The sequence below is a fragment of the Leptonotus elevatus genome, chromosome 4, assembly GCF_054856555.1.
Source record: "Leptonotus elevatus isolate MCC_2025b chromosome 4, RoL_Lele_1.0, whole genome shotgun sequence".
Classification (NCBI taxonomy): domain Eukaryota; kingdom Metazoa; phylum Chordata; class Actinopteri; order Syngnathiformes; family Syngnathidae; genus Leptonotus; species Leptonotus elevatus.
In genome coordinates this window covers 7,626,654-7,652,881 of record NC_141242.1, presented here as the reverse complement: position 1 = coordinate 7,652,881, position 26,228 = coordinate 7,626,654, and the positions used below count along the sequence as shown (strand labels likewise).

At 38.8% G+C, this 26,228-nt stretch overlaps 3 protein-coding genes across 6 annotated transcripts; 1 reads left to right on the top strand and 2 right to left on the bottom strand.

Annotated features, from left to right (window-relative positions):
- Positions 1–754: 754 nt before the first annotated feature.
- Positions 755–8,065, bottom strand: usp3 (ubiquitin specific peptidase 3). The gene is made up of 15 exons (XM_086073371.1): positions 7,646–8,065; positions 7,450–7,510; positions 7,099–7,236; positions 6,910–6,993; positions 6,733–6,814; positions 5,937–6,016; positions 5,721–5,834; positions 5,321–5,434; positions 4,648–4,797; positions 4,239–4,345; positions 3,923–4,003; positions 3,731–3,849; positions 3,090–3,203; positions 2,046–2,113; positions 755–1,828 (listed from the first exon to the last, which is right to left on the bottom strand). The coding sequence occupies exons 1-15, from the start codon at positions 7,734–7,736 to the stop codon at positions 1,495–1,497; spliced, it is 1,737 nt and encodes a 578-aa protein (XP_085929497.1). The 5' UTR covers positions 7,737–8,065; the 3' UTR covers positions 755–1,494.
- On the top strand, positions 2,049–25,722 carry ca12 (carbonic anhydrase 12). 4 transcript variants are annotated; one of them, XM_086073373.1, is made up of 13 exons: positions 2,049–2,132; positions 8,464–8,545; positions 10,955–11,040; positions 13,364–13,439; positions 16,196–16,547; positions 16,664–16,684; positions 19,804–19,983; positions 21,602–21,744; positions 23,572–23,667; positions 23,760–23,823; positions 23,901–24,058; positions 24,136–24,262; positions 24,890–25,722. In XM_086073373.1, exons 5-13 carry the CDS (start codon positions 16,490–16,492, stop codon positions 25,396–25,398), a joined length of 1,356 nt encoding a protein of 451 aa, XP_085929499.1. In that variant the 5' UTR covers positions 2,049–2,132; positions 8,464–8,545; positions 10,955–11,040; positions 13,364–13,439; positions 16,196–16,489; the 3' UTR covers positions 25,399–25,722. The 4 variants fall into 4 exon arrangements, with proteins under 4 accessions (XP_085929499.1, XP_085929501.1, XP_085929498.1 ...); XM_086073375.1 differs by lacking the exon at positions 2,049–2,132 and adding an exon at positions 3,067–3,094; XM_086073372.1 differs by lacking the exon at positions 2,049–2,132 and adding an exon at positions 8,263–8,381.
- LOC147175333 (boophilin-G2) lies at positions 10,192–13,748 on the bottom strand. Its single transcript, XM_086073379.1, has 6 exons — positions 13,386–13,748; positions 12,416–12,607; positions 11,393–11,569; positions 11,242–11,286; positions 10,942–11,023; positions 10,192–10,838 (listed from the first exon to the last, which is right to left on the bottom strand). The coding sequence occupies exons 1-6, from the start codon at positions 13,450–13,452 to the stop codon at positions 10,754–10,756; spliced, it is 648 nt and encodes a 215-aa protein (XP_085929505.1). The 5' UTR covers positions 13,453–13,748; the 3' UTR covers positions 10,192–10,753.
- Positions 25,723–26,228: the final 506 nt, after the last annotated feature.

Below are 26,228 nucleotides of genomic sequence, written 5' to 3'. Positions count from 1 at the left end.
GTCGGACTGCAAAAAGGGAGTACAGTACAACCTGACCCATTTCAGTTTCTCAACTTCCTTGTATTGTACTCAAGACAATTGCATAGTATGAATGTGAGAGAATGTCACATGTTGTTTGTTACTCAGCGGCGCTTTCTCTAAAGGTGAAACTGTGACCCAGTGCGTGTTTAAAATTGCTTAATGGCAATGCAGAGCACATGCCAATATGGCCAAGTCACCATCATAGACGACGTTGCCCGTCATGTCCTGTTCTACTCTTTATCAGTTAAAAACACAACACACACACACTCTGAGGACATTGTGCAACATCAGTGCCGGGAATACATTCAGGATCGTGACTCACTGTGCCACAATGTCCTTTTACCAGTGAAGGAAAAAAAAATAAAAAAGTTCAATGCGAGCTGATTAGTGCTGAGCATATATCCTCACTGCGTTAGGGATGGGAGAAAAAAAAACGTTTTAAAGGAGTGAGTCGTGAGCCACGTGAGCGCAGCACTGAATCATTTCAAGTGTACGACGAGTGCGTGTGCGTAGGACAAACAACAAAGGGTCAGCGGCACCTTCCATCTTGCTTCCCAGTAGCCAATTCAAGGAAGGTTTCCACACCTTAGCGACGCAGAATGAGCTCGCTTCATTCAAATTTCTAACAGGATGAGTGAAACTGGATTGCATTAGTATGCACACCTGTGTCTTCAGTTAAGATGCCGCTTTCATTTCAGGCTGCACCAATGATTATTTTCACAATCAGACAAGCTGTGGTTTACATTTGTGATTTATTTGAATCAAGGATTAAAGAAAAAGAAAAAGAATGCTGTCTTCAAGTTATTTGCCTGATTCTAGGAGGAAATGCGGTAACTACTTCGGCTCAATGGTTAGAAATTATATATATATATTTTTTTTTAAAGGGAGTTTTCCCACGGAGCCATTTCCCCCAACAAATAAAATTGCAATGTATTTTTAATTAGGTTTGACATGATGTAAAAATAATCCCAGTGCAAAGAAAATGATGATCATGATAAAAGAGAGCTTTTGTCAGTCGTGATTCATGAAAATGTTTGAATTAAAAAGGTTGCAATGTCCCACATGAGTAAAGCGGGGTACTCTCATATAATCAGGCCAAATTTTCTGCCTTCAGGTCAAATGTAAGAAATATCTGATTATTGGATTCTTCCTCTGATCTGCCTGAAAAATGGAAATTTACTTGTGTGAGAACATGACAAGACATCAAATTAAGGTAGACTCCAACCTATTGTGTGATGGTAGTTAAACAATAAAAAGTTATTTGTCAGTCTGGGCCGAAGTTTGGCCAAAAAATGTTTTCCAAGGCTAAACCTTTATGTGATTTAAAAAATCCACCAAACTACGAAACACGAAGGAATTGAATGCAAAATCCTAAACGACACCTGGTCACACTGTGATGATGTCATACAGATCCTAAAAAACAAACAAAATGTGGCGTGAGGGTTGCGAGGTGAAGAACGTAAACAGTCTGATTCACTGCGTCGAAGTTTGAACGTCATCCCCGCGTGCAGAGGCCTTGGCCGATCCCGTGCTCTCTGCACTGGATTCCTCTGGTCTGGCTGTGTCTGCGTTTTGTACCGGCGAGCTATCCGGCGCCGACCGGTCATCCAAAACCCCTTTCGCGTCCACCTCTGCAGAACACGTGTCCGCCGCCGCCGCCGCCTGATTGGTCCTCTCCGTGTAGAAGAGGATGTAAGCCTTTGCCTTCCTCAGCGTTTCCTCACTGGCGAGCGTCACCGTGCTATCGTTGAAGTGAAACCAGCGCCCCTCGTGGCTGCCGTAGGCCGTGTAGTGGCCTGAGCCAACACTGCAGACACACACGTGGGTTCGGTCACATTTTGCAGTCGGCCATAAGGCTGAGATGAGGCGCTGAGCCACATCTGGCTCAACACTGCCCCTTAGAGGCCTACAATAGAACATCAGCACTACCAAGCATCAGTTAATAGCTTTTAAATTGGAGCTTTAAATGTGGTTGTTTCTGACATTAGATGAAGGTATTAAAAAATAAATGATGTTCTACTTACCCAGAGCCATGATGCACTACAATGGCCGCCAGGTCATACAGACTGCTCTCCGCTAACAAACTCTGTGGCTGAAAAGATAAAAGCAAGGTGAGTGGGGTTTTTTTTCTTCTTCCTGTTTTTATGCAGTCATATGTTGCCTTCAGCTGTTGCTCAAATATAACGAGCTAGAATTTCCAGCCGTCGCAATATTTATTTATTTTTAGCCTGTCCTGTTTAGCTGTTTGGTCTCACTATCTGCGGTTATTTGTATTGTGATGGATATGTGTTGACACTGCAGCAATTAAAAGGAGAACAGAGCATAAAAATAATGTAAAAATAATAACACTATGACAACAATGACGTTAAGTCAGATTTGATTGATATTATGTGGAGTGGGAGAAGGGATGCAACTGGTAGTGGATAGGACTGGACCAGGCAGTACTACCAGTTTGTGGTGGGAGGGGCTAGGACGTGCCATACACACCTGTAAAGAATTTGAGTACAAATGAGAGAATGGTTTAGGACGTTACCATAATCATAAGGGCTGCCTGTCCCTTCTGACACGTGCAGGTTTTTAAATAGCACTTTTTTTTAGAGAGAGAGTGGCGCCCCCTACAGCCAGTCAACCACAGCTAACATAAATAAATATATATATGCCCTCCAGAAAAATGTATAGAATCTTTATCAGTAATTTTTAAGACTTTTTTTTTTTGTTCATTAAAATAATAATAATCTTTTATTTTTTGTGAAAATTAATCAGGGGGCCACTTGGTGTTCGGGACCCCTAAGTGACGTTTTTCTTCCAAGACGCCCCAAATCAAAAGCAGTACCCTTGCACGACGGTCAACAGGCTGTGTTCACGCTCATTCGTACCAACCTGCATATTACATGTTTTTTGTTGTCCTAGCGCTCGAATTGCTGAAGGACTCAAGTATTCCACTTAGACATTTTCTATAGAGGCACTCTGAGCAAACGTGTCTTTCTCTGTAAAGGCTGACAACTATGGGAGCCTGCTGGAGTTTGGACTTGGGCACAAAGAAAACCCAACATCATGTCCAAGCTTACCTCAAGTAAATAACCTTTCATGTCCAAGTCTTTCAGTGGAAATTCCACATAAGTGTCCACTTTATTTCTTAAAAAAGCAGTCCAGTGGAACCTCTTCAAGTGAAGGCACAAAACCTGCATTTGGAAACAAAACATCTAATTGAAACTTTAGAATAAAACACATTTTGCCACAGTAGTTATTTTTAAAACGCATTCACTGCCACTGACGACTATAGACGTCAAAAATTCATGCAAACTATTTCTATTAGTTAAAAAAAATAATAATTATGAAAACCTAGCATTTTTTTATTGTACATTTATAACAGATAAAAAATTATCATGCGATTAATTACGATTAAACGGCCCTTATTTAAAAAAAATGTTTTAATTAGGCCTGTCAGGCGATTACATTTTTTAATTGTAAATATCACATGACTTTCACTAGTTAACTAACGATTAATCACAAATTTTATATCTGTTCTAAATTTACCCTCCAAAAAATTCTAGGTTTTCATACTCTTGTTAGCAAAAGTGGGAAAAAAAAGTTTAACTAATAGAAATAGTTCAAATGAATTTTTGTCGTCTATAGCCGTCAATGGCAGTGAATGAGTTAATTCACACGTTATACGCAGGATTATTCACAATAGCAACTCTTCTCTTACCTTTGGAAGCTTCTGGATCCAGAACTTCTTGGTGGATTTCTGTCGTTTTTTACATTTGTGACAATAGTACAGCTCGGTTTCATCCAGCTCTTCCAGGTCAGTGAAGCTCCGTAGGCATTCTGAAACAGCAATTTCGCTTTACATCCCCCATCGAAATACAAACACATCTGATAGAGCGGACCAATGTCTTACCACGCAAGGTGCACGTCGGCCCTGGCTCTTGATCTTTACTCCTCTTCTGTCTGAACCGACTGGGAATGTCCAGAGAAAGATCTAAGCGGGAGAAATGTGAAATGGAAGTCATGCATCTCGAATGACAAAACAGCCAAGATAGAATTTCTATCAAGATCTGTCGCTCAACCATTTTTTTTTCTTTTGAGCAATGATTTGCAATGCCACAGGTGAAAAGGTAAGGATTTTTTTTTTACTCTGCTCTATTAGTGTTTTTCATTTAATTATTTGACCATTGTCTAAGTGCGTGTAAACACTGGTATTGTCATTGTCTTACCAAGAAATGGATCAAACTTCCGCGATTCGGTCCCACATATCAAACAGTTGACTTCATTCTCAAGGATGCCACCAAAAATAGATGTGACGACGCTGGGAGTGCCGTTTCTGCAGCAAGACCAACACATGACATCAAAACATGCGTACAAAACATGCAATGTTCACAAGCACAAAGACATTGGAATGTTATAAAGTCAAAAGTAGCTCTGGATGTAATTATGTACCGGACTTCTAAAGGATAAGACTGTCTTTTTATAAAAGAGGGAGCATAAATTATACGGTGAACCTGAAAATAACTGTCTAGTCGGTGGGAAACCACAATGGCCCTAAGAGCATCACAATAACTCTTTTTTTTTCTCTCAAATAAACATGAGCATGAAACACCGAACTATTGTGATAGGTCAACCTACAAGCAGCTTCGGTCATCCGCGCTAGATAGTCGGAACCCATCCCGAGGCGAGCTCGCCTCCGCTGCCCCGTTCTGACTGTGCTGAAGCTCCCTGTGCAGGTGGTCCAACAGGTAGCGCATGAACTCATGGGCGTCCTGCTGCTGATAGCCTCTAGATGGCAGCAAACACAGATGTCAATTTGTTCTGAATTGAACAAGTAGAAATTAGGGCTGTCACTATCGATTCTTTTTATACTGATTATTCAATCGATTAAGCAAATGATCGGATACAATTTTATTTTGCATTTAAGTGTTTTACAAACACCCCCCCTGCCCCCGATTACTGTTTATTACCAGTGATTGTTCATTTAGTATTTCGTGTTTGTATAGTTATTAAAAAACGGGGGACTGATGTACTCGTCAACCTTTTTGAAACGGATTATGTTATCGGTTGGGTCATTGATTATTTCTTACTTTCATTGAACACTGAAGATAATCAGTTTTCTTCCATGTAAGACTACGGAAATGAGTGATTAATTTACTGTTGAGATGCTGAAATCAGATCGTTTGGACAATTTTCAATGAAAAAATTGCTCCAAACAATTATTCGATTATTGAAATAGTTGTCGATTAATCGATTACTTGACGATTCATTTTGACACCTCTAGTAGAAACTTTTTTTTTTTTTAACATACCTGAAACTGGGCATGATTTTCCACACTGCATAAAATAAAGAGTCTGGACTGAAGGCAGTCTGGTTTCCTTGCCAGAGGGAACAGAAGGTCTTCCTTAACTCCTCTACCAGTGAACTGTTGAATTCACATAAAGCAACAAGTCATGTTGCCGCCATTACAACCTGCTACGCATGACTCTTGAATCCATTGAGGTAAAATGGACTTTGTCATGGAAATAAGATTCTTCATCTAAAATAAGCTGCTTGATGCTATATCTCGCCGAATTCAGGGAGAAGAAAGATGAGAACAGACACAAAATTTGCAATACGTTTCCTTAATTCAAGCATCTTTAAGCGCACTAACACCGCTTTGAGACGCATGCACTCGGCTAATGATGACTCCTGCCAGACGAGGACCTTACACACTGCTGTCCCCTTGGCTGCGAGTGTGGTACATCCTCCTTCCGGCCGTCTTACCGCTGCGTAGCGCCACTGCCGGCAAGCCCTTGAAATAACAGCTGAACTGCTCGATGTTGCTGCAAGGGAAATGTGACACTTTTGATCTTTAATCCTTAACATAATTAACGAAAGGTTTTTGGTTTTTTTTTGCTTTTAATTCTCATCATTAAAACGCTCACCTGAGCGACTGCAGAATGGCATTCATAAAACACGTGTTGCCAAGGTTACGCAGGCCAGTAGCTCCTAAAGCGGCCCCATCCTAACAAGTACAGGGTGACATGCAAGAGGGGAACGTTATCAAAGCAAAACACGGATCGCCTTTTAGCATTTACAGACCGTGACAGCCAAATGGTAAAGCTTTTAACTCATTCACTGCCATTGACGGCTATAGACGTCAAAATTTCATTTTAACTATTTCTATTAGTTTAAGATTTTTTTCTCCCACTTTTGTTAACAAGAGTATGAAAACCTATAATTTTTTTATGTACATTTACAACAGATATAAAATTTGTGATTAATCGTGAGTTAACTAGTGAAGTCATGCGAATAATTACGATGAAAAAAATGTAATCACCTGAAGCACCTAATTTTTAATAATCTTTTCTTTCTTTTTTATAATTGTAATTATTATTTTTTTTTTTTTAAATAATATTTTTTAAGAAAAGATTATTAAAAATTAGGAGCGTCAGGTGATTCATTTTTTATTGTAATTAATCGCATGACTTCACGAGTTAACTTACGATTAATCACAAATTTTATATCTGTTCTAATACAATTTTTAAAAATCTAGGTTTTCTGGAAAAATGGGGGAAAATTATAAATTAATAGAAATAGTTAAAATTAATTTTTGACGTCTATAGTCGTCAATGGCAGTGAATGAGTTAACGGCAAAACATTTGATCAGTACAATCATATTCCGTGTACAATGGCAATGAGCAGCACAAGCTTGTAATTTGAATGCTTTTGTTGTCTTACATTCTCTTTCAACATTTTCTTGTCTGGGGCTTGGCCGTCTTGAAGTTTTCTTTTCCTCTGTCTGTCACCAGTCAAGGCTGAGCTGTGTTAAGAGGATAAATATTTTTTAGTTGAGTGTGCACATTCTTGCGTAACATTGCAAAGTTGGAGAAATAACTCTTGAGATGAGACACTTACTTTTCTAAGCTCTGGAGATATTCCCGCACCTTTTGCACATGCCCAAGTTTGGTGTCATTGACAACAAATTCATCACATCTGTAACTATAAAACAGCTTTCACAGCACATATTCAAATTAAAGTGTAAACGTATTTTTATGATTGATAAGTAGGGAAATTCTTAATCTGTTAAATCAAGACTGGACTCACCAGAACACACTGTAATTGCCAGAATCCATGCAAACCGAATGTTGAGTTTTCTCCTTCTCTTGTTTATCAGCCTTCTTTTGGTTACTTCTTGACACTTGACTCTCTTCAAAGTGCTTCTTTGCATGCCCGTTCACATATCTGGGGGAGATACAACCACCGGTATTAATTCTCAAGCAAAAAATTACAAAAGAAACATTGAGCCCAGTCTGTAGGACTCAAGAGGACACAGGATCGAGTCCCGGGGGTCAATACATAATAGAGCAACTAGTTCTTAGAGAGATACAATGTTTTCCCTGTCTGGGGGACTGTATAATTATGTAATTGTCTAGTAAGAGTGATGACAGAACTTACCGTCCACAGTGGACCACCAGGCAGGTGAGGCAAAGCCATGGGCTTTTATTCGATCTGCAAACTGGACAAGACAGAAGGTGAATTATTTTTTTGTGCACAGGCAATGTGTACAGTTTCAAAAAAAAAAAAATCGCCACAATGTTGTATAGTGCAGCCTTTTAAAATGAGCCCGGCCGGCCGGTGTATGTTCACTCACCGCTGCAGCACCAGGACGAAGGAGCGCCGTTCGGCAGCCTTGAGAAGTCTCCCGGAAAGCTCACGTTCGAGCTCAAATGAAGGCACTCCATCGTGTTAAATCTCCGGAGACGGCGTCATACAGTAGAGAACGGACACAGCGACCGCGGCACGCATACAATGAAAAGGTCAGCTAACAATAGTTAGCCAATTAACATAAACTAGCTAGCTCTCGTTAGCCGCCACCGGTAAACTACTTCTGCACGTTTTCCTCCCTTCTTTGCAACAGAACGTTAAAACGTCGTTTGCCACTAGAGTCAATGGGTGCGATAGATGACACGAATTACCCAAAACGTTGTTTACACCTAGACATGTAATAAGGCAGAAATGTAAAGGTAGTTATTGGTGAATACACTTGGTAACAGAGAGCGGTCGCCCCACACAAATGGAAACAACCTAGGAAGTGACGTACGTTTGCCGGTCGGTACGAGCGCCGCTTTTGACGAATGATGAGATTTCCACACACAATTGGCGAGACTATTCAAAATATATTTTTAAAACATGAACTTCAATATTTTGGGGGGATATTTTTAACTTTGGAATTTGTGTATTTTAATATTTCGAAGCTAAAATGTGGCGTTTCCATTATGGGCTACGTGACACGCATGCGTAGTTGAAAACGCCTCCTCAAAGACGACAAGCAGGCTGTTTAGCGGGTAATTATCTTGACTCAAAACTATCACAAAGCCCGTTGAAAGGTAAACCTGTTGTTTTAGCCTACATTATTATTGTTATCATATTATCCATCCATTTATTGTATTTTTTTTCTTGTCCTCTTAGGGTAATGAGTGAGCTAGATCTTAAACATAGCTGACGGGTGAGCGGCATGGTACAACCTGGAATGGTCGCCCGCCAACTGCAGGCAAACAAGCGTCCACACAACACCATGTTCACATCACACCTGTTGACAATTCAGAGCAGGGGTCACCAACATGGTGCCCGTGGTATCCCTCAAGGACTACACGAGTAGCCCATGGGCCTGTTTCAAAATATCATTCATTATATAATGAGAACATTTTATAAAATATAATTTGAAAATGTGACACAGAAATGTGTATCAAACTAGTATTCTTCTGCACTCATCCGTAGCCAAGAAGTAGCTCTCAGATTCAAAAAGGTTGGTGACCCCTGAGCAAGTCTTGATGTAACCTAACTTTGAATGTGGAAGGAATATTATTAGTTTAAGATTTGTATTATTATTGGAATACATTAAATGATCAGCGGTAGCACTAGATATATATGTTTTATTATGTGATGTATATAATCAGTTAAAACTTAAGCCACAATGAGGTGAAATGCAGAAATAGACCCCCCTCCCCCCCCAAAAAAATCAGACTTATTTCTGGACACGCTTCTCATCCACCCGGCCCTCCAAAAGTAGCACTTGCCATGCTCATCACATATTCCTGAATGACATTGTTATTTGTAGATGTGTTTAACTATTTCTATTAGTTTAACTTTTTTTTCCCACTTTTGTTAACAAGAGTATGAAAACCTAGAAACAATTTTATTGGACATTTAGAACAGATATAAAATTTGTGATTAATCGTGAGTTAACTAGTGAAGTCATGCGATTAAAAAATGTAATTGCTTGAAGGCCCCTCATTTTTAATAATCTTTTTTTTTAATCACGTCAGGCGATTAAAATGTTTAATTGCAATTAATTGCATGACTTCACTAGTTAACTCACGATTAATCACAAATTGTATATCTGTTCTAAATGTACAATAAAAAACAATCTAGGTTTTCATACTCTTGTTAACAAAAGTGGAAACAAATTTAAACTAATAGAAATTGTTCAAAATAATTTTTGTGAATGAGTTAAGAGCTGTAGCCTATGCTACAAAAGACTCAACTTGTCTGAAAGATGACTCCTCGATGAAAGATAACTACTTTTCATATTACTACCAAGGTTAATTTAGTTAACTAAAACTAACAAAAAAACTAAAACTAAAATAAATAAAAAAATCGTAAAAAAAAAATGCTTTTAAAAAACCGAAAACTAACTAAAACTACATTTTATGTTTACAAAGCTAACTAAAACTAACTATAATTATAGCAGAAATGTCCTCCATTTTAGTCTTTGGTAATCAATTTAATGCATGAGGCTTTGGGGATGATTTATTTAGTTATTAACCGGAATAAGGACATTTGAAAGTGTGTCACACTAAAGTGATGTCATCTAGCAGCAGCCAATAGAAAAGCACCTTCAGATGACGTTGCTCCCATAGTGTTTTTTGAATATTGCGCACAAGTAATACACGCTAAAAAAAAAAAAACTAATACTGAAACTAACTAAAACGAAGCATTTATAAAATAACACAAACTAACAGAACCACCCTGAAAACTAATTAAAACTCAAAACAAAAAGAAAAACTAACTAAAAGGAAAAATTCCAAAACTATAATATCCCTGATGACTACTTATTAAAATTAAAACACTTGTCTGAATTGGAAGTATTTTATTGTAAAAGCCTGCTTTTGAAGATTAAACATTACAATAGTTCAATGCTTATTTACTGCCATTCTAAGCATACATTGCTACAATATGCATTTACATGTAAAATATGCCACAGTATAGCGTATGTATAACAGTAGACAGGTCACATACTGTATGTTGGCGTTGACATGCATTGAAAAGCAAAACTAAACAAGGAGCACATTTAGCTAAATTCCCTGTAGAATTATTTGAATGACTCGCGAGTTAAAATTCAGTCTGATTAATTTCATGTTGCACAGCTTTTAGATTATTGCTGACAAACAACCCATTAGATGTACAGTACCTATAAAAAAAAATAGGTAGACTGTACAATAAAGAAAAAGTCAAAATGTGTTGCTTAAGTGAAAGTGTTGAACTCGAATGTCACTCAATGGTGTGCAGAACTGTGAACGACGAACAGCTTGATGTTGCCTTTATTATTGTGGGGGTGGATGCTTCCATTGATGCCATATTGTCGCAATGCATTTGCACCTTTATCAAGATCCAAGATGTTAGACACACAAGTATGGCCTCAACACTTAAAAACAAAAAAAACCACACACACACACACAAGCACAAGATGTTTTTTGGGTTATGCCATTTCAAGACCCCGCTCCCTGAGAGGAACTTCAGGCTGTTCGTCTCGACTTTTTGCCGACACCTTTTTCTGCGTTTTCCTAGATAGGGAGCACAGTAAAGAGATTAAGGAGACAAATAATCAAATAACCAAGTTTTTGTATTCCCCGACCCCCCCCCCCCCATTGTAAACGTTGCTCTTACTTTGACTGAACAGTCAAGACGATGATAGTTGTGATGATGGCTATGACGACGAGCGCAATCAAAACTCCACAGATGATTGCAGCTGAAGATGACCATCAAGTGAGTAAATCCAACTGTACCATGCATTTTAAATCTCAATGTTTACTAGGGTGGCCCAGACATAACAAGGGGGTGTAAAGAATTGAATTGTGGCCTCAATATTTGTGGCTATGAAATATGCACATTAATGCCTATTTAGTAGCCGCGATTGAATGTTAGCATGTTATGTCTGGGGTTTGATAGTTGACTGTTTTTATCTACCGATTGGCGTGTCTGGCTCGTCCTCCTCCTCTTCCTCCCGGTTATCTAAGAATACAGGTGAAAACGATTAGATCTGCTTTAAAAATAAATAAATAAGTGTATGTACTTACAAGCAAGATATAGCAAGGGGGGGGGGGGGATTCACACTCACCGTGAATACCGGCACAGGTGGCGTTGCAGCTTTCATGGTCAGAAAATCGGTTTCCATTTCCATGGCAGCCTGTCCAGTGGAATTTTTTGCACTTCTCATGAACGGCATCGTAGTAAAAGCTCAGAAACCTGCCGTTACATCCACCATTGAGCTTCTTCAAGAAGCAAACTGCCGTTGCTAGAAAGGGGGAGGGGGGGAATCGTAATTATTTAGAATCTGCCTCTGATGATAATGATGATAATAATAAACGGGGTCATGTGTTCAAAGTTGCTTCATTCACATGCAGTCTGCTGTTCCACTTTTTACCACCCGGTGGTGTATTGTCTACATAAATGTGCAGCAGTGAAATGTCCTCTTTTGATTCACTGGGTACAATTTTAGGTACTGCACATCTCAATCATCAAATGGAATTAAATACTAAGACCTTTTTAAAGATAATTTTGCACAGTTTTGACTAACATTAATTGAACAATCCATTTTTTTTAAGGCTTACTAATAGGCTAAATCATTGTGGTAAATGAGGTCGTTAAATATTATGAGCAGCAGGCGAGACAGGTAAACCTGTGCAAATTGAAATTCTTACAGACAAAAAAACTGATTATGCAACTATTTTAATGTTTCAAAGTCACCATATACACCAGGCGAATCTACGTTTCTCTGCCCTTGACAGCTATACACAAATTGTCAATTACGTTTTTCAACAGGGATAGGTGGGAGAGTGTCTGTTTCTGCCCCACTGTAAATTTCAAACTTACTGACGCACGGCCACCAGTAGATGGCATCAATGCCCCGTTTTACATATGATTTCAGTACACTTTGCGAGTCCACTGGGGAAAACGGCTGCATTATGTGCAACGTACCTTTGTTCCACTACTGGGCGAAAAAATCAGAACTTTTTTTTCCCTAGTGAAAAAGGAGAGTCTGTTCTTTTTTTTAAAAATGCTCTAAAATGGCTGCCAATGAATGAGTTTTAACCATTTTATGTTACAAGTTGACAAACTAGGCGCCACCATCTAATCTCACCATCCTTCGGGTAGATGCTGTCTATGTTGGCCGAGCAGTTGCTCATGCACTCGCGTTCGTTCAGGAAACGATTGCCGTTGCCTCCCTGGCCTTTGTAGACGAACGGGCTGCACTGGTCGTTGTTGACGTCGTAGTACAAAGAAATGATGAAGTTCTTCCCAGAACCTTCATCCTCGGGTAGGTGGCAAAAATCTGTTTGATGATTAAAAGAAAAGAAAAGAAAAATATACCGATTGTGTTAAGTGCTAAGTGATGACATGCACTCGTAGTGATAACATGACCATTGCACAGGCTTGCGATATCTTCCACACACCATATAAATGTTTAACTTCATCACTCCCTCTTTTTACGACGGCAATAAAAAGCACCACCTATGCTACATTGAAACTTCCTGCCTTTCATAGTTCCTCAAAGGGGAATTGGTTTCATATACTATCATAACTTCTTTTTTATTTTATTTTTTTTAACCATGACCCACTTGGTTTTGGACGCAAAGTACATTGTATTCTGTCTCAAATCCGTCCCTCAATGATCCTCTCGTTGAGCCATTGAGTTGATGTATCAATAGATTGTTTGTAACTTTGGTTTCTATGTTAGTCATAGTCAGTAGCAATGTGTAAGTACATCAATATTTTGGGGAAAGTAGCAGCTTGTTGCCCAAAGTCAGCTGGTGTAGACTCCAGCTCACCTGTGAACCTAATGAGGATAAGCGCTAGTTAATGGATGGATAACTGTAACCTTTCCATTTCCAACATTCGGATGGGTTTGCTTTCAAAGTCTTAAATGAGGTCAAATGGAATAATATGTTAAGGTGAAAAAAAAACACACTGGTAAAATTTTGCACTTCACAGGAAGTCTGCTTGTATCTTTTTTTTTTAATTTTTTTTACAAATTAAATACCTTGTCGCTTGGCTTTTTTTGATGGTTTTTTTTAACACGTTCACACAGATTGGAAAATGGAGTGACCTACCTGGAATTTCAGAGTGGCCGAGGTGAAATGCAGCAAAGACAATGGAAACAAGTAGTAAGTGCTTCATCTTGCAGCTTTTCTCTCAACTGTCTCTCACCCACTGAGTCCTGGTTGTAAACTGCTGTGTGAGCGGGCTGTCGCCACTGACCTTTGGACCACTTGCACCTCTTCAATCGAAACGAACGTTAACGGATGAACGTGGGATCGGGTCGACCGCAGCAGTGTGTATCGCTACAGATGTGTTTTGCTAATCGAGGTTGATGTCAACATTTTTGTTCTGACCAATCAGTCAGAGGAAGGAAAAATGTGGAAGTCATGGAGGCCCAGCGCTCTGGCCTTCTGAGGTCAATTCTCAAATCTGATTGTCACGATTGATTCTGAAGGCCATGAGCAGATGGCATTTACATGGCGGCAAACAGAGGCTGAAATCTGATTGAAGCCTAGCCTCCTGCTAGCCACAATATTCCACAATATACATTTATAATACTACATACTGTATATAACAGAGTATAAAAATAATGATTAAGTAGAGATGCTTAGAAAGTATGAAAAGTGGTTCTTGAGCTAAGACAAGGATCTGTAACCTGCAGCTCCGCAGCCACATGTGGCTCTTTAGTCCCACTTCTGTGGCTCCCTGTGGATCCCTCTCTCTCAAAAAAAATAGTAGAAATTATTATTATTATTATTATTTACATATTTTTATTGTTTGGATAAAATATTATTTAAAGTAATTATTGATTGAAATGAAAAAAAAAAATAATAAAAATAATAATTAAATGTCAGAGTCCAAATTTGTAAGTTGTCAGAAAAAGAGAAACGAAAGGTTGATAAAAAGCAGAAAAATATCATATAATGTACACAAAATTCAGAAATGTCATTTTTTTTAAAGGCAGAAAAGAAAAGTAAAAAAATTATCAACTCTAATATGTCCAAAAACAAAAAAAAAGTCCAGAAAAGTACCATATTATGTACACAAAATTTCCCTCAGAAAATTAATATTAACAAAAAAAGGCAGAAAAAAACTTCAAAAAGTAACTATAAAATGCCCAAAACAAAAGAAGAAATTACCATAAAATGTCAGAAAATTGATAGAAAAAAGGTAGTAGAGAGAAAATGTCCCAAAAAAGGTGGTAGAGAGAGGCAGGAAATGACCATAATACAATATGTTCATAAAATTGCCAAGAATGTCAGAAATTTGACAAAAAGACAAAGAAGGCCTAAATGTATAAAAACAAAGTTTTGAAAATTACACTCACACACACACAAAAATTATCCAAAAACAGAAGATGAAAGTTAAAAGAGAATGAAACTCAAGGTATTGGATACTACATATTTTCTATTATGGTGCAGCTCTAATTAGCTCTTGGGCCCTCAGTACAATAGACTAACACTACCCCGCTGTTCATCATAATGTTCAAAGCTTTTGCGGCTCCAGGCAGATTTTCTGTTATGTATTTGGTCAAAAATGGCTCTTTTTACAGTAAAGGTTGCTAACCCCTGATCTAAGAGAATGAAGTAGGCAGCGGCTAATATTCTCAGGCGGTCTCCAATTCATGTACCTGCTTGGTTCCCAAGATCAGACTTTCCGGAGCAATTATCCTGTGGTGAAGGCTGGGAGGGATTGTTCCCCCTGAAGATACTTGGAAAATGGTCGTGTCCGGCATTTTCAAATCGTACTTGTTCAGTATTTCCGATGACAAATCCTTATGTGGTCAACGCGAGAAATCGACTGAGCCTCCGAATCAGTAATTGTGACTTAAAACGGAATGATATGCGGTTTCCAGATACAAATGGAGGAGCAACGGTTTGTATTGCGTGTTTTGTACAACGTGTCTATAAAGTCATTCACCACATTAACTCATTCATTGCCATTGACGGCTATAAACGTCAAAAATTCATTTGAACTATTTCTATTAGTTTAACATTTTTTTCCACTTTTGTTAACAAGAGTATGAAAATGTACATTTAGAACAGGTATAACATTTGTGATTAATCGTGAGTTAGCTAGTGAAGTCGTGCGCTTAATTACAATTTAAAAAATTAATTGCCTGACGTGATTATTAAAAAATGTTTAAAAAAAATCATTTGAACTGTTTCTATTAGTTTCACTTTTTTGTTTCCACTTTCGTTAACAAGAGTATGAAAAGCTAGAAAAAAAAATTGTACATTTAGAACAGATATAAAAATCATGATTAATCTTGAGTTAACTAGTGAAGTCATGTGATTAATTAAAATTAAAAAAAACAAATGATCGCCTGATGCCCCTAATAAAAAAAAGAAGAAGAACAGATTATTAAAAACTATAACCGTCAATGGCAATGAATGAGTTAAAAATGAGGAGAAGAGTTTGCCGTTGTAATGTACAGTACAGTACCGGATAGGCTAACCGTTAGCCTACTTTATTGTATTTCTTCTTCTACTACTACTTTGTTTTCTCATGCCGGAAATTATTAGATGGCAGTTTGCTTACACAGTAATGGCATTTTGAAGCCTGAAAACTGCTTTTGAATTAGAACTTGTATAACATGTATTTGTGGGTTATCTACAAAATTAAACCATAATCTCAATATCAAATTCTAAATTCATACATATTATATAAATATTGTATTCATACATTACTGTACATAGGTAAATGAATTGAATTGATATGCATAGTGTTTTGTTTTGTTTTACATAGTAACTGGCTGCCTACTTTTGACAATGTTGTTGTTCGCATGCGTGTAACTATCTTTTTTTTCTTCTTTTTTTTAACAAATTCCAAGAAAAATTGTCCTGTTTTCACAATTTCTATTCGTGTATCCTTTACACAGAGTCAATAAAGTGGAGACACAGTGCATGGTGTTAAGTCAAGATCAAGAGAGAGCCCTCTGGCGTCCAACTGCAAACGCGCACTCATGCAAGCACACACTCGGCCGGAGGCACTTAACAAAGATTTTGTGGAAGCTTGTCACAGAGCGCGTTGACAAGAAGACACAGTGGGCTGGTTTTGTTGTGACTGTGACGTCAACGGAGGCTACAATGGCAGACACCGTGCGCTTAAAAGAGGTGCGGAGGCTTGTGGTTTGCTGCACAGGACCGACCCACGTCAGTCAGAGGACACCAAGATGCTGCGTTTCAGCCTCACGTCCATCGCTCTATTGCTGCAAGTGCTCGGGGCTCACGGTAAGATGCTTTCGGGATCAGTAAATGTTGCTTTGTTTTAACCCTTTAAAAATTGGAGCTGAGTTCTATTATTTGCATATTCATTTAATTTAAATGTACCTGTGTGTCTTTTTCAGGGGCCAAATGGGGCTACACCAGTAAGTTTGGCTTTTCTTTTCTTTTTTTTTTACTTTTCCTTCATTGTGCTTTTGAAATAATATCTATACAGCGCCCCATGAAGGCTTCTATTAGATTTTTACAAGTTATAACAAAGCATTTAACACCCCAGGGGAAAGTTATTTTCCAACTTAATTAAATATCTGATATTATTAAATTTGCCAAAAATTGTGAATTTTGACTTTCTCTGCTTCTCTAAAGTCGCACCCAATGTTGCAATAAGTGCCTCTATTTGAAGTTGATATTTTACCTGTTTGGCTCATTAATTTTACTCCAAAAATATTGATTAATGTAGTATTGTCTTCAACAGTCCTTTGCTAAAAGTATTTCCAACACTGTTGTTCATGTGGAAATTGTAGGAAACATCTTATAATTAGGAGGTCTGATGGTCCCTTTTTTTAACCCATTCACTGCCATTGACGGCTTTAGACGTCAAAAATTCATTTGAACTATTTCTATTAGTTTTACATTTTTTTTCCACTTTTGTTAACAAGAGTGTGAAAACCTAAATTTTATATTTACTGTACATTTAGAACAGATATAAAATGTGTGATTAATCGTGAGTTAACTATTGAAGTCATGCGATTAATTACAATTTAAAAATGTAATCGTCTGACGCCCCTCATTTTTAATAATCTTTTCTCCTTTTTTTTAATATGGGCATCAGGCGATTAATTAATTTTTTTTAATTAATCACATGACTACACTAGTTAACTCAAGATCTGTTCTAAATGTACAATACATTTTTTCTAGGTTTTCATACTCTTACTAACAAAAGTGGAAAAAATGTGAAACTAATAGAAACAGTTCAAATGATTTTTTTTACGTCCATAGCCGTCAATGGCAGTGAATGAGTTAACTCATTCAGCAGTGGTTTGGCATTAATAAGAGCAGATGAGGCTTTGTGCAGTAGGTACTAATTACACATCTGCCGTTAGTTCACATGCAAATTAGGAACAATCGAGACGTTTAAATGAAGCCCTGTGAAACTATCCTGGTGATTTGCTGAGTCATGTGCACTTGAAAAACTCTCCGGTGGGAGGAAAAAATAGCATGGCGGAATTCAACCGAAGTTAGGCCCAAAGCATCTAGAGGGTCATCTTAGTGGTCAATGAGTTCGGCCAGATGGACGCCACAAGTGCACAGGTGACTCATCGCCTACCCCCAACTGAAACTCGAGATCCGAGGCAAAAACATCAATGCTTGTTCTCACTGCACTTATTGGTTGATGGTTTCATTTTGTGGAAAAGCTCGAGCGGCATCGCGATGAGACATCTAATTAAAACGGCAACTAAGCAATTGCGGAAGATAAATAAGTTCAGTCAGAAAGTCCAATCAGCGATTTACATCAGTCACGCTGTCAAGATGCGTTGCTTTTTCTAAACCGCCCGCAAAAGTGGGCAATTACATTTTTGGGAGGCGAATTCAAACATGACAATTATGAAATTAAATTTGGAGACCGGGGGCATCGGGTTCACGAGCTTTTCTTCCGTCCCGCATATGTTTTAATCAACATGTCTTGTTTTGTTGTCACGCCTTACTTCCGTGAGTAGGCTCATCTTGTAATGTGCACGGCTTGTGTCTTAAAATATTCACCGTCTAGAAACCTCTCATTTAGACATGGTTGTCACACGACAGTCCTCATGTTCACGCATAAGCTTTTTTTTTTTTTCCCATTCAGGCAGTAATATCCTGCTTTGATTATATATACAATATTTAGGAGGCCATCATTTATTGGATCGTTGCTCACTGTCTCTTTAAACGAGAACCATAAGTTGCAAGAGTGCGTTGCATCACTGCAAGTGGTGATTTAACTTAGAAATGTGATTTCCAACCAGTGTGGCGTGGCACCCTAGTGGACCGTGGGAGACGATCTGGGGAAATTATCCAATTCCACAACTAATTAGGAATATAGATCTATGTTCTATGCCAGTGACGTATAGTGACAGGCAGAAAAATAAAATACTCGAGCTTATATATGATTTACTCAATGGAAGAATGCAATAAGAAGCACAGCAATTGCAAAAGTTTTCTAATCTCTGCCTTGAATTACATTTCGGTTGAAATTAGTGTGAATTTTATCCGCCATTTTAAAACGTAGTCTCAGTTTAAGTCATGTTTCAATCACGCACATTTATCATATTTAGTCAACCTCATCCCGTTTTTATTTAGTCCATTTTTAGTCGACTACAAATCTAGCATTTTAGTCAAGCAAACATAATTGTATTGGTCTAGTTTTAGTCAACAAAAACTCAACGTTTTTGTCAGGACCGTCACTTTACCCCTGTATATTCTTTTTTGTCAGCAGATGATGTTAAACATTTCGGATCTAAAATTATTTCACATAAAAAGGTTCTCTCATGTTTTTTGATGAAAAACAACTTGACATATTACAGCATATCAACAAGTGGCCACTATGGCCCCATGATATGAGCTAGCCAGCATTAGTAACGGTCGGATTAACATTATTATTGGAATGTTATAGCCATTGGATTAATTTATCATTTCTTCGTCTTTTTTTTTTTCACTGTGAATCCACTTCCTGTCTATCCCTCGTGTTTGTGCATGTTGCACTCGCTAGCTGCAGATTTGAAAGGGTGTGTGTCATTGTGTCACATGACAGTGTCACAGGTGACAGATTAGCACAGACAAAATGTTACAAAATCATATCATTTTTGTCTCGTTTTTGTTCATGAACTTAAATGTCCATAGATTTTAGTACTGTTTTTATTAGGTGAAGTACATTTTCATCTCGTCTTCATTAGTCGACGAAAATGAATACTGATTTAGTCCCAGTTATTGTTTATTATTAATGAGGGTTTTAGTCCAGTGAAAAGGTTTTTGTTGATGGAAATGAACACTAGTTGAAATAAATTTCTCTAGCAAGTTTATTGAAAATGTCTTTGCCGGAGCCCGTTTGACGTGCAGCAGTTCACATAGCTGACATTCTTGCAGCTGGCATGGAATCATTTCCAACTTATTGCCTCATTCAGAATCACTCTGTGATTTACTCGCACCTAAAGCCAACTGGGTGAGGCCCAGCAGTAGAGAAAATGAATGCAAGAATGCATGGATGGACTTACGCTGATTCTATTTACAGGCTCCGATGGAGAAAGCCACTGGCCCAAACACTTCCCATACTGTGCTGGACCTTTGCAGTCTCCAATTGACTTCAAGACAGCAAAGCTGGTCTTTGATGCATCTTTACGCCCAATTGTGCTTGAGAACTACGATCTGACAGGTCACAAAGAACTTAATCTGAAAAATACCGGACATGCAAGTGAGTATTTTGTTGATCTTTGAGATGTATGTTGAATATAGCTTCAGCTCCCAGAACAGATTTTCCCAAATCTTTTTTATCAGAAGATCCAAATTGCCCCCCCCCCCCCCTGCACAGCAAAATAAATAAATAAATAAAATATGTAGATATATATATTATTTAATAGCACATCACACCCTAAATACCAAATTTCACAGACAAAAAAAAAAAAAAGTATGCCTTTACTATATACTTGTTTACATTAAACCAGCACGCAATTCTTATCTTGCATAAGTTAATTTATTTCATTTATTTTAAAGCCAGCATGTTTTGCCCCGCTCTGGTAGCATGGATGTAATGGTGGACTAAACAAGTTACAAGCAAGCTAAGAAGCTAACGCTATTTTCACGTTTATTTTTATAGGCAATGATGACTGACCTACATGCCTCTACCCATTTTTCCTCCTCCTTTTCATTGTAAACATTTTTGGGGGGAAATTTTTTTTTTTTTAAAGCTTTTTTTTTTTTTTTTTTTTTGCAATTTAGCGCCCCCTACACTAGATGGCGCCCTAGGCGTCCGCCTCGTTCGCCTATGCCCATGGCCGAGCCCGATCCAAACAAAATTGCATGCCTCGCCATTTTGCGTTCCAACTCTACGTTTGGTAAACCGTTCTGTAAATCTAGTTCAGTGTGGATAACATTACACTTGCGCTATGGGCACTAGAAATAAATAAGAAATAAATAAACCAGCGTGGTGTAACATAATCACTATAAATGACCCATACAAAAGTGGAGCAGAAAATGATAGGTGGCTCTCGTTCGCTCGTTCGACATCTGCCACTTTTAACGCTTCTCGCCTTTCTTTTCTTAGCAGCCATTTCACCAAATGAAAGAGCTCCGAATTTATTCTGGGAAATTACAACCAAAGATTACTCATCTGTTTGTGCCTACGGGTCTGGTTAATCTTTGGTTGGCTCGACTATGCCAACGATCTGCGGTGGCAAAATTGGTACATGATGGTGGTGGCATGCCATATGTTGGAAATTGTCAAACAAGAAATGCTGCTGTCAATAATGGTAGTGGTCTGAATTGGGGGATTAACATTCAGGCAGACAAACGACATATCAAAATGATTTCCCACTTTAATCAAATCAACCCAGTGCATTGTAGAGTTTCACTTAAAGGGGAATTCAACCCCCCCAAAAATTCTTGACAATAATATGTTCTATGCGGTTGGCGTAATATGAGTTCAGCTGCAAAATCCAGCCGTTTTTCTCCATCTCAGGGGGCGGCCATTTTGCCGCTTGCTGTCGACTGAGGGTGACATCGCAGTTGCTCAGATAACAACCAATCACAGCTCACCTGTTTTCTGAAACTGAGCTGTGATTGACTGAGATGTCATTTTCACAGCAAGTGGCAACATGGCCGCCTTCTGATATTGATAAAAAACGGGATTTTGCTGCTTAACTCATATTCCACAAATGTAATATGAATCAGAAGGTCATGTTTACACTAGTGAGGTCACACATAACATATTATTGTCAAGAAATGGTTACGCTTGACTTCCCCTAATGCTTCATGATTCACTGTTGGTAAATGAAAGAATGAATGAACTGGCTTTTGTGTCATCTGCCCCACAGTCCAAATCGCACTTCCCCCCAAGATGGCCATCTCGGGCCTCCCTCAACGCCACACCGCAGCTCAGCTCCACATTCACTGGGGCTCCAAAAGCAATCCTCTGGGTTCTGAGCACACGGTCGACAGTAAGCAGTATGCTGCAGAGGTAAATAAAGTCAAAGTCAATGGCATCTCGGCCCAACTGCAAGTCTCTCTCAAATGGTAACTCACGATAGGCAGATGACCCCCAAACTGCCCTATAATGAAATCTGCCTTTCCCATCGTTTCAATGCAATAAAAGGTTTTCCGCTTATGTTTCAGGAAGTTCAAAAAATCAGGTTGTTATGTAAAGAAATGAGAGCCTGCACTGCAAAAACTGAAATCTTAAGTAAGATATAATTTCTTAAATTTTAACCTAAATTTGCTTATTTTGATTTGACAAGTTATTTTTTACATAGAATGAAATTGCCATTACTTATTTTAAGATACTTATTACTTATTTGATCAAGCAGTCTTGGCACTGAGTGTTAACAGCCAGTTTTAAGTGCCGTGAAGATTAAAAGAAGCATTTCCCACATTTTAATTAACCAACATCAAAGGCCCTGAACTGGGGTTTCATAAGTTTTCTTATTTTAAGATTTTGCATAATCTAGTAATAAGATAAATGGGAAAAATACAAGTATGAAAACAATTAGACGAATATGGTTCATTTCGTTATATTTACTAAGCTCATTTTTCCTTGTTTTAGTACCAGCTCAGTGGTCTAGTGGTAGAGTGCCTACCCTCAGACTTGAAGGTTGTGGGTTCAATTCCTGGCTGGGTCTTGACAAAGAAAATGGCACCTGTTGCCTCCCTGCTTGACACGCATGCTAAGTTAAAAAAATACTCATGTATTTTAAGAAAATTGTTATATTTATTACAGCTTGAAAAAAATCGACATGACTTGTTTTTAGTCTGAAAATACTATTTTCAAGACCGCAGTGGTTGATATGGGCCTAGTATTATTTTCTTATTTTTCAAAATCTTAGTAAAAATAGTAAAAATGTTCTTGTTCTGTTGGCAAATAATTTTGCTTATTTAAAGTAATAATTTTTGTATATTTTTTTCTTACGGTTTCTACAGTCCTTTTTGCAGTGTGCTTGTTTCCTCAATTCTAAGCCCTTTGTGAATTTTTCCACTTACTGGATTTACACTTGTGCTCAGTAAAGCCCTCTAAGCGTCATTTCGAAAGTTTACATTTGTACCCAGAGAGCCCTAAAGGAACATTTTTAAACATTATCGTACAATATTTGACAGCTGTGAGCCTCACAAAATGTATTAAAACTTGAGCCTGTTTAAAAAATATATATATTTGTTAATTTGTTAATTTTTAATTAGAATATTATTTTTTTTTTTTCATTTTTTTTTTTCCATTTTTTTATTTATTTACCTGTGCCGCCACAAGTCTGTGTGCAAGCGTCTGCAGAGCCACATGTAAGGTGTTGCGGTCTGTGTCTCTCAGTGGACGCAGGGACTGACTCGATTGTCAACGTGTCCTTTCAAGTCCCTCCAGAATCCACAACCACACTTCTTTGATGACATGTTGTTTTTGGTCTCATGGCATGACACGACATAATCTAAAAAACCTCCATGTCCGCTTTGATTCCCCAAAATTGGCATATAAATACATTTTCTCTTCCTTGATATTTAGGGCTACCATGACTATGCACGTCACTAAAAAATAGAATATTGTTGTCAAACACATATTTCGTTTCTTAATAAACCATCAGTATTAATTCTATCTTCTTTTTTTTTTTTTACCTGCCAATATTATACCTCACTGACTCATTTCTACAGGTTTTGATTTAATTACTGCCAGCAATCGGAACCATGTTTCTCCTCCCAATGTACAGGAACCGAATGGTCATTATATTTACGTATAGAATGTGTAGGCAGAAGAACATAACACCCATATAGAATTGCTACCATAATCCATTTCTCTCTTCTCTTACAGCTGCACGTTGTACACTACAACTCGGAAAAGTACCCCAACGCATCCATGGCTTTTGACAAATCTGACGGTCTGGCTATACTTGGTGTTTTCATTGAGGTGGCCATCTTGTGATCCTTTTTTGGGGGGGGGGGGGGGGATTGACTGTGACTGTCTGTCCATGTGACCATCTCTTCCTTTTTTCCAAACAGATTGGAGCTGCCAATCCAGCCTATGACAACATTTTATCATATCTCAGTCAAATCCCCCAAAAATGTGAGTCGAACAGGGTTTGTTTTGTTGCGGGTGATTATGTGGCAGGGGAATGACGTCTTTTTTTTTTTTTTTTATAGCTAACAACTACAAGATTCCCGCTTTCGACGTGAGAGGGCTGATGCCTCAGCGTCTGGATGAGTATTTCCGCTACGACGGCTCTCTGACGGCACCGCCTTGCTATCAAAGTGTGCTGTGGACGGTGTTCAAGAATCCTGTCACCGTCTCTCAGGCTCAGGTGACGTCAAATCAGCCGTGAGCTTTTGCGTCCGAACCCTTGACTCGAACCTTTCGTCGTCTCTCTCATGTTTGCAGTATGACGCGTTGACGGCGAGCCTTTCCGCCTCTTCGGCCAACCAAGCTACTGCCGTGTCTCTTGTCAACAACTTCAGAAAACCCCTGGCTGTTGAGAATCGTATTGTCCTGAGTTCCTTTAAGCAAGGTAAGAATGTTCAGTTTGAATGCACGTTGGCTTTTTGTCTGGCTTGGGATCAGCTGCTGAGTTAGCTCTGGCGTTTATCTTGGATGTGGCTACTCGCTTTTTGCCGGCAATGTGGGCAAAAAATCTCGCCACATTAGCAATCTAAACTGACAATATTTGTCACATCTCAGGCAATTAATTTGTGTATCATTATTATTATTGTTGTGTATTCTTAGGTTTATTCAAGTTTTTTACAATTTCAGCCCGTACATTTTGTTATTTAAATTACATCTTTGATATATGCCCTTTAAAAAACACGCGCTAGCACTAGCATATGTTTTAGCATCATAGCATGCTACCATATGTTTTGAGCTAGAGTATGTTTAACCGTGCGTGCGCCCAATAATGCGGTGCGCCTTATGTGTGTGTTAAACACAGAAATAGTAACTGTGACTGCGCCTTTTAATACGGTGCGCCTTATGATCGTGAAAATACGGTGTGTCTAACAAATGTCAGCTGGCTAATTGCTAACATGAAACGTGTTAGACTGGCTAACAGAAATGAGCATCGGTGTTACAGTAACTATAAACCTTCACACAACTTGTGCGTGGATGGAAAACAAAATGACTGTCTGTGTGTCTAACATAGGCGTGACCACCCATATGTCAACCACGTGCATCCCCGAGAGGAAGGCCATCTTTCGCCAGTTGTTGATTGGTGATTTGGAGGATGTGATTGAAAGTGGGCTCCTGCCCCAAAGTGCCACCAAGTTGCTGTACCAGGAGTACGCGCAAGAGGAATTGAAGCAGCACGTCGGCGGATCGACGCTAAGCACGGCATCCCAACAGCTGTCCAAGTTGAAGGAGATCACTCGGCCCACGGTGGCCTTTGGCTCATTGCTGCAGCAGAAATCCCTGGAGGTGCAACAGTCCACCACCGCCAAAAGCCTGCCCGTCACTCTCGCCGAGGTCGTTCTTCCCAAGCTCAACCTCAACAGCTACCTGGCCTGTAAGGCGGACCTCAACACCGCAACCGTCAAGTATGTCCTCAGCGGACGGCCCCTGGGGCAGATTGACGAGGATTTCTTCATGCTTGACCCGTACCTCGCTAGTTACACGATGCATCCTTGGCTTGTGCAAGGCGAGTGGGAGGACTAGAGAGATTCCTCACGTAATGCAGCCGCTTTCTGTAGCGCACAGTCGCCGCCGCCGCCGCCGCGTGTGTCTAGCATAGTCAAAGTAGAATTTTAGCCGTGCTCTGTATTCTCTGGCATATCATCTTCTGCGAAGCGTTGTGAGTTTCAATTAATGTTATTAAAATTAAATTATTCATTCCAGTGTGTGCACATGATCAGGAAATATTTTTGTGATTATTTACAACTATGATTCAGTTTACACTTGCCAGCTGTGTTGATCAGTTGTTACGACAAAGATTGTTTTATCAAAATTTGTGTTGTGAAATAAATGACGCAAAATAAGGTATCTGATGGGCTTTTGGGTCCCTGTCTTCTTGTTTTCTTTGAAAAGCTTTCAATAAACTATTATGAAAAACAAAAATCATCTTTGTGTTTTCGTTTGTAAAATATTCAAATACAGTGACTTACGAGTGTTCGAGACTGCGTTCCGCTTGGCCTGCCAATTCCCAAGTCTGGGTTATTTATAGCTAGCGCATTGGGTTGAGGATTTGGCCAAGCACAATGGGTCAAAATTTGAATCCAACAAGGAGTAAAAACTACCCATGCTGATGAGTTAAAGCTACCAAAATAGGTTAGCAAGTTATCGGTAAAGCTGTGGTTAAAATAATAATTGTATTATTATTACGCATTTTCTAAGGGCCGGCCCACATTCCGCACTCATCGTTCGTGCAGTCTGTCGGGTTCTGTCACAAGATTTCACAAGTAGCCGAGTTTCAACTGCTGGTTTTGCGGCGATTCAAAATTTGAATTTGTGGCAACATTGCAAATTATTGTAAGTAAGCAATGTTGCCG

Excerpts from the sequence above, each read along its gene's own strand:
- usp3 (XM_086073371.1), bottom strand. The coding sequence starts at position 7,736 with ATGGAGTGCCTTCATTTGAGCTCGAACGTGAGCTTTCCGGGAGACTTC. Across the intron at positions 7,511-7,645 it reads TTCGTCCTGGTGCTGCAGCG|TTTGCAGATCGAATAAAAGC; the intron begins GTGAGTGAACAT and ends TGTCTTGTCCAG. Across the intron at positions 4,798-5,320 it reads AAAATCATGCCCAGTTTCAG|AGGCTATCAGCAGCAGGACG; the intron begins GTATGTTAAAAA and ends GCTGCCATCTAG.
- LOC147175333 (XM_086073379.1), bottom strand. The coding sequence starts at position 13,452 with ATGAAGCACTTACTACTTGTTTCCATTGTCTTTGCTGCATTTCACCTC. Across the intron at positions 11,287-11,392 it reads CACCTGTGCCGGTATTCACG|ATAACCGGGAGGAAGAGGAG; the intron begins GTGAGTGTGAAT and ends CTGTATTCTTAG. Across the intron at positions 11,024-11,241 it reads CGAGCCAGACACGCCAATCG|CTGCAATCATCTGTGGAGTT; the intron begins GTAGATAAAAAC and ends GGTCATCTTCAG.
- ca12 (XM_086073373.1), top strand. The coding sequence starts at position 16,490 with ATGCTGCGTTTCAGCCTCACGTCCATCGCTCTATTGCTGCAAGTGCTC. Across the intron at positions 23,668-23,759 it reads TACTTGGTGTTTTCATTGAG|ATTGGAGCTGCCAATCCAGC; the intron begins GTGGCCATCTTG and ends TTTTCCAAACAG. Across the intron at positions 23,824-23,900 it reads CAGTCAAATCCCCCAAAAAT|CTAACAACTACAAGATTCCC; the intron begins GTGAGTCGAACA and ends TTTTTTTTATAG.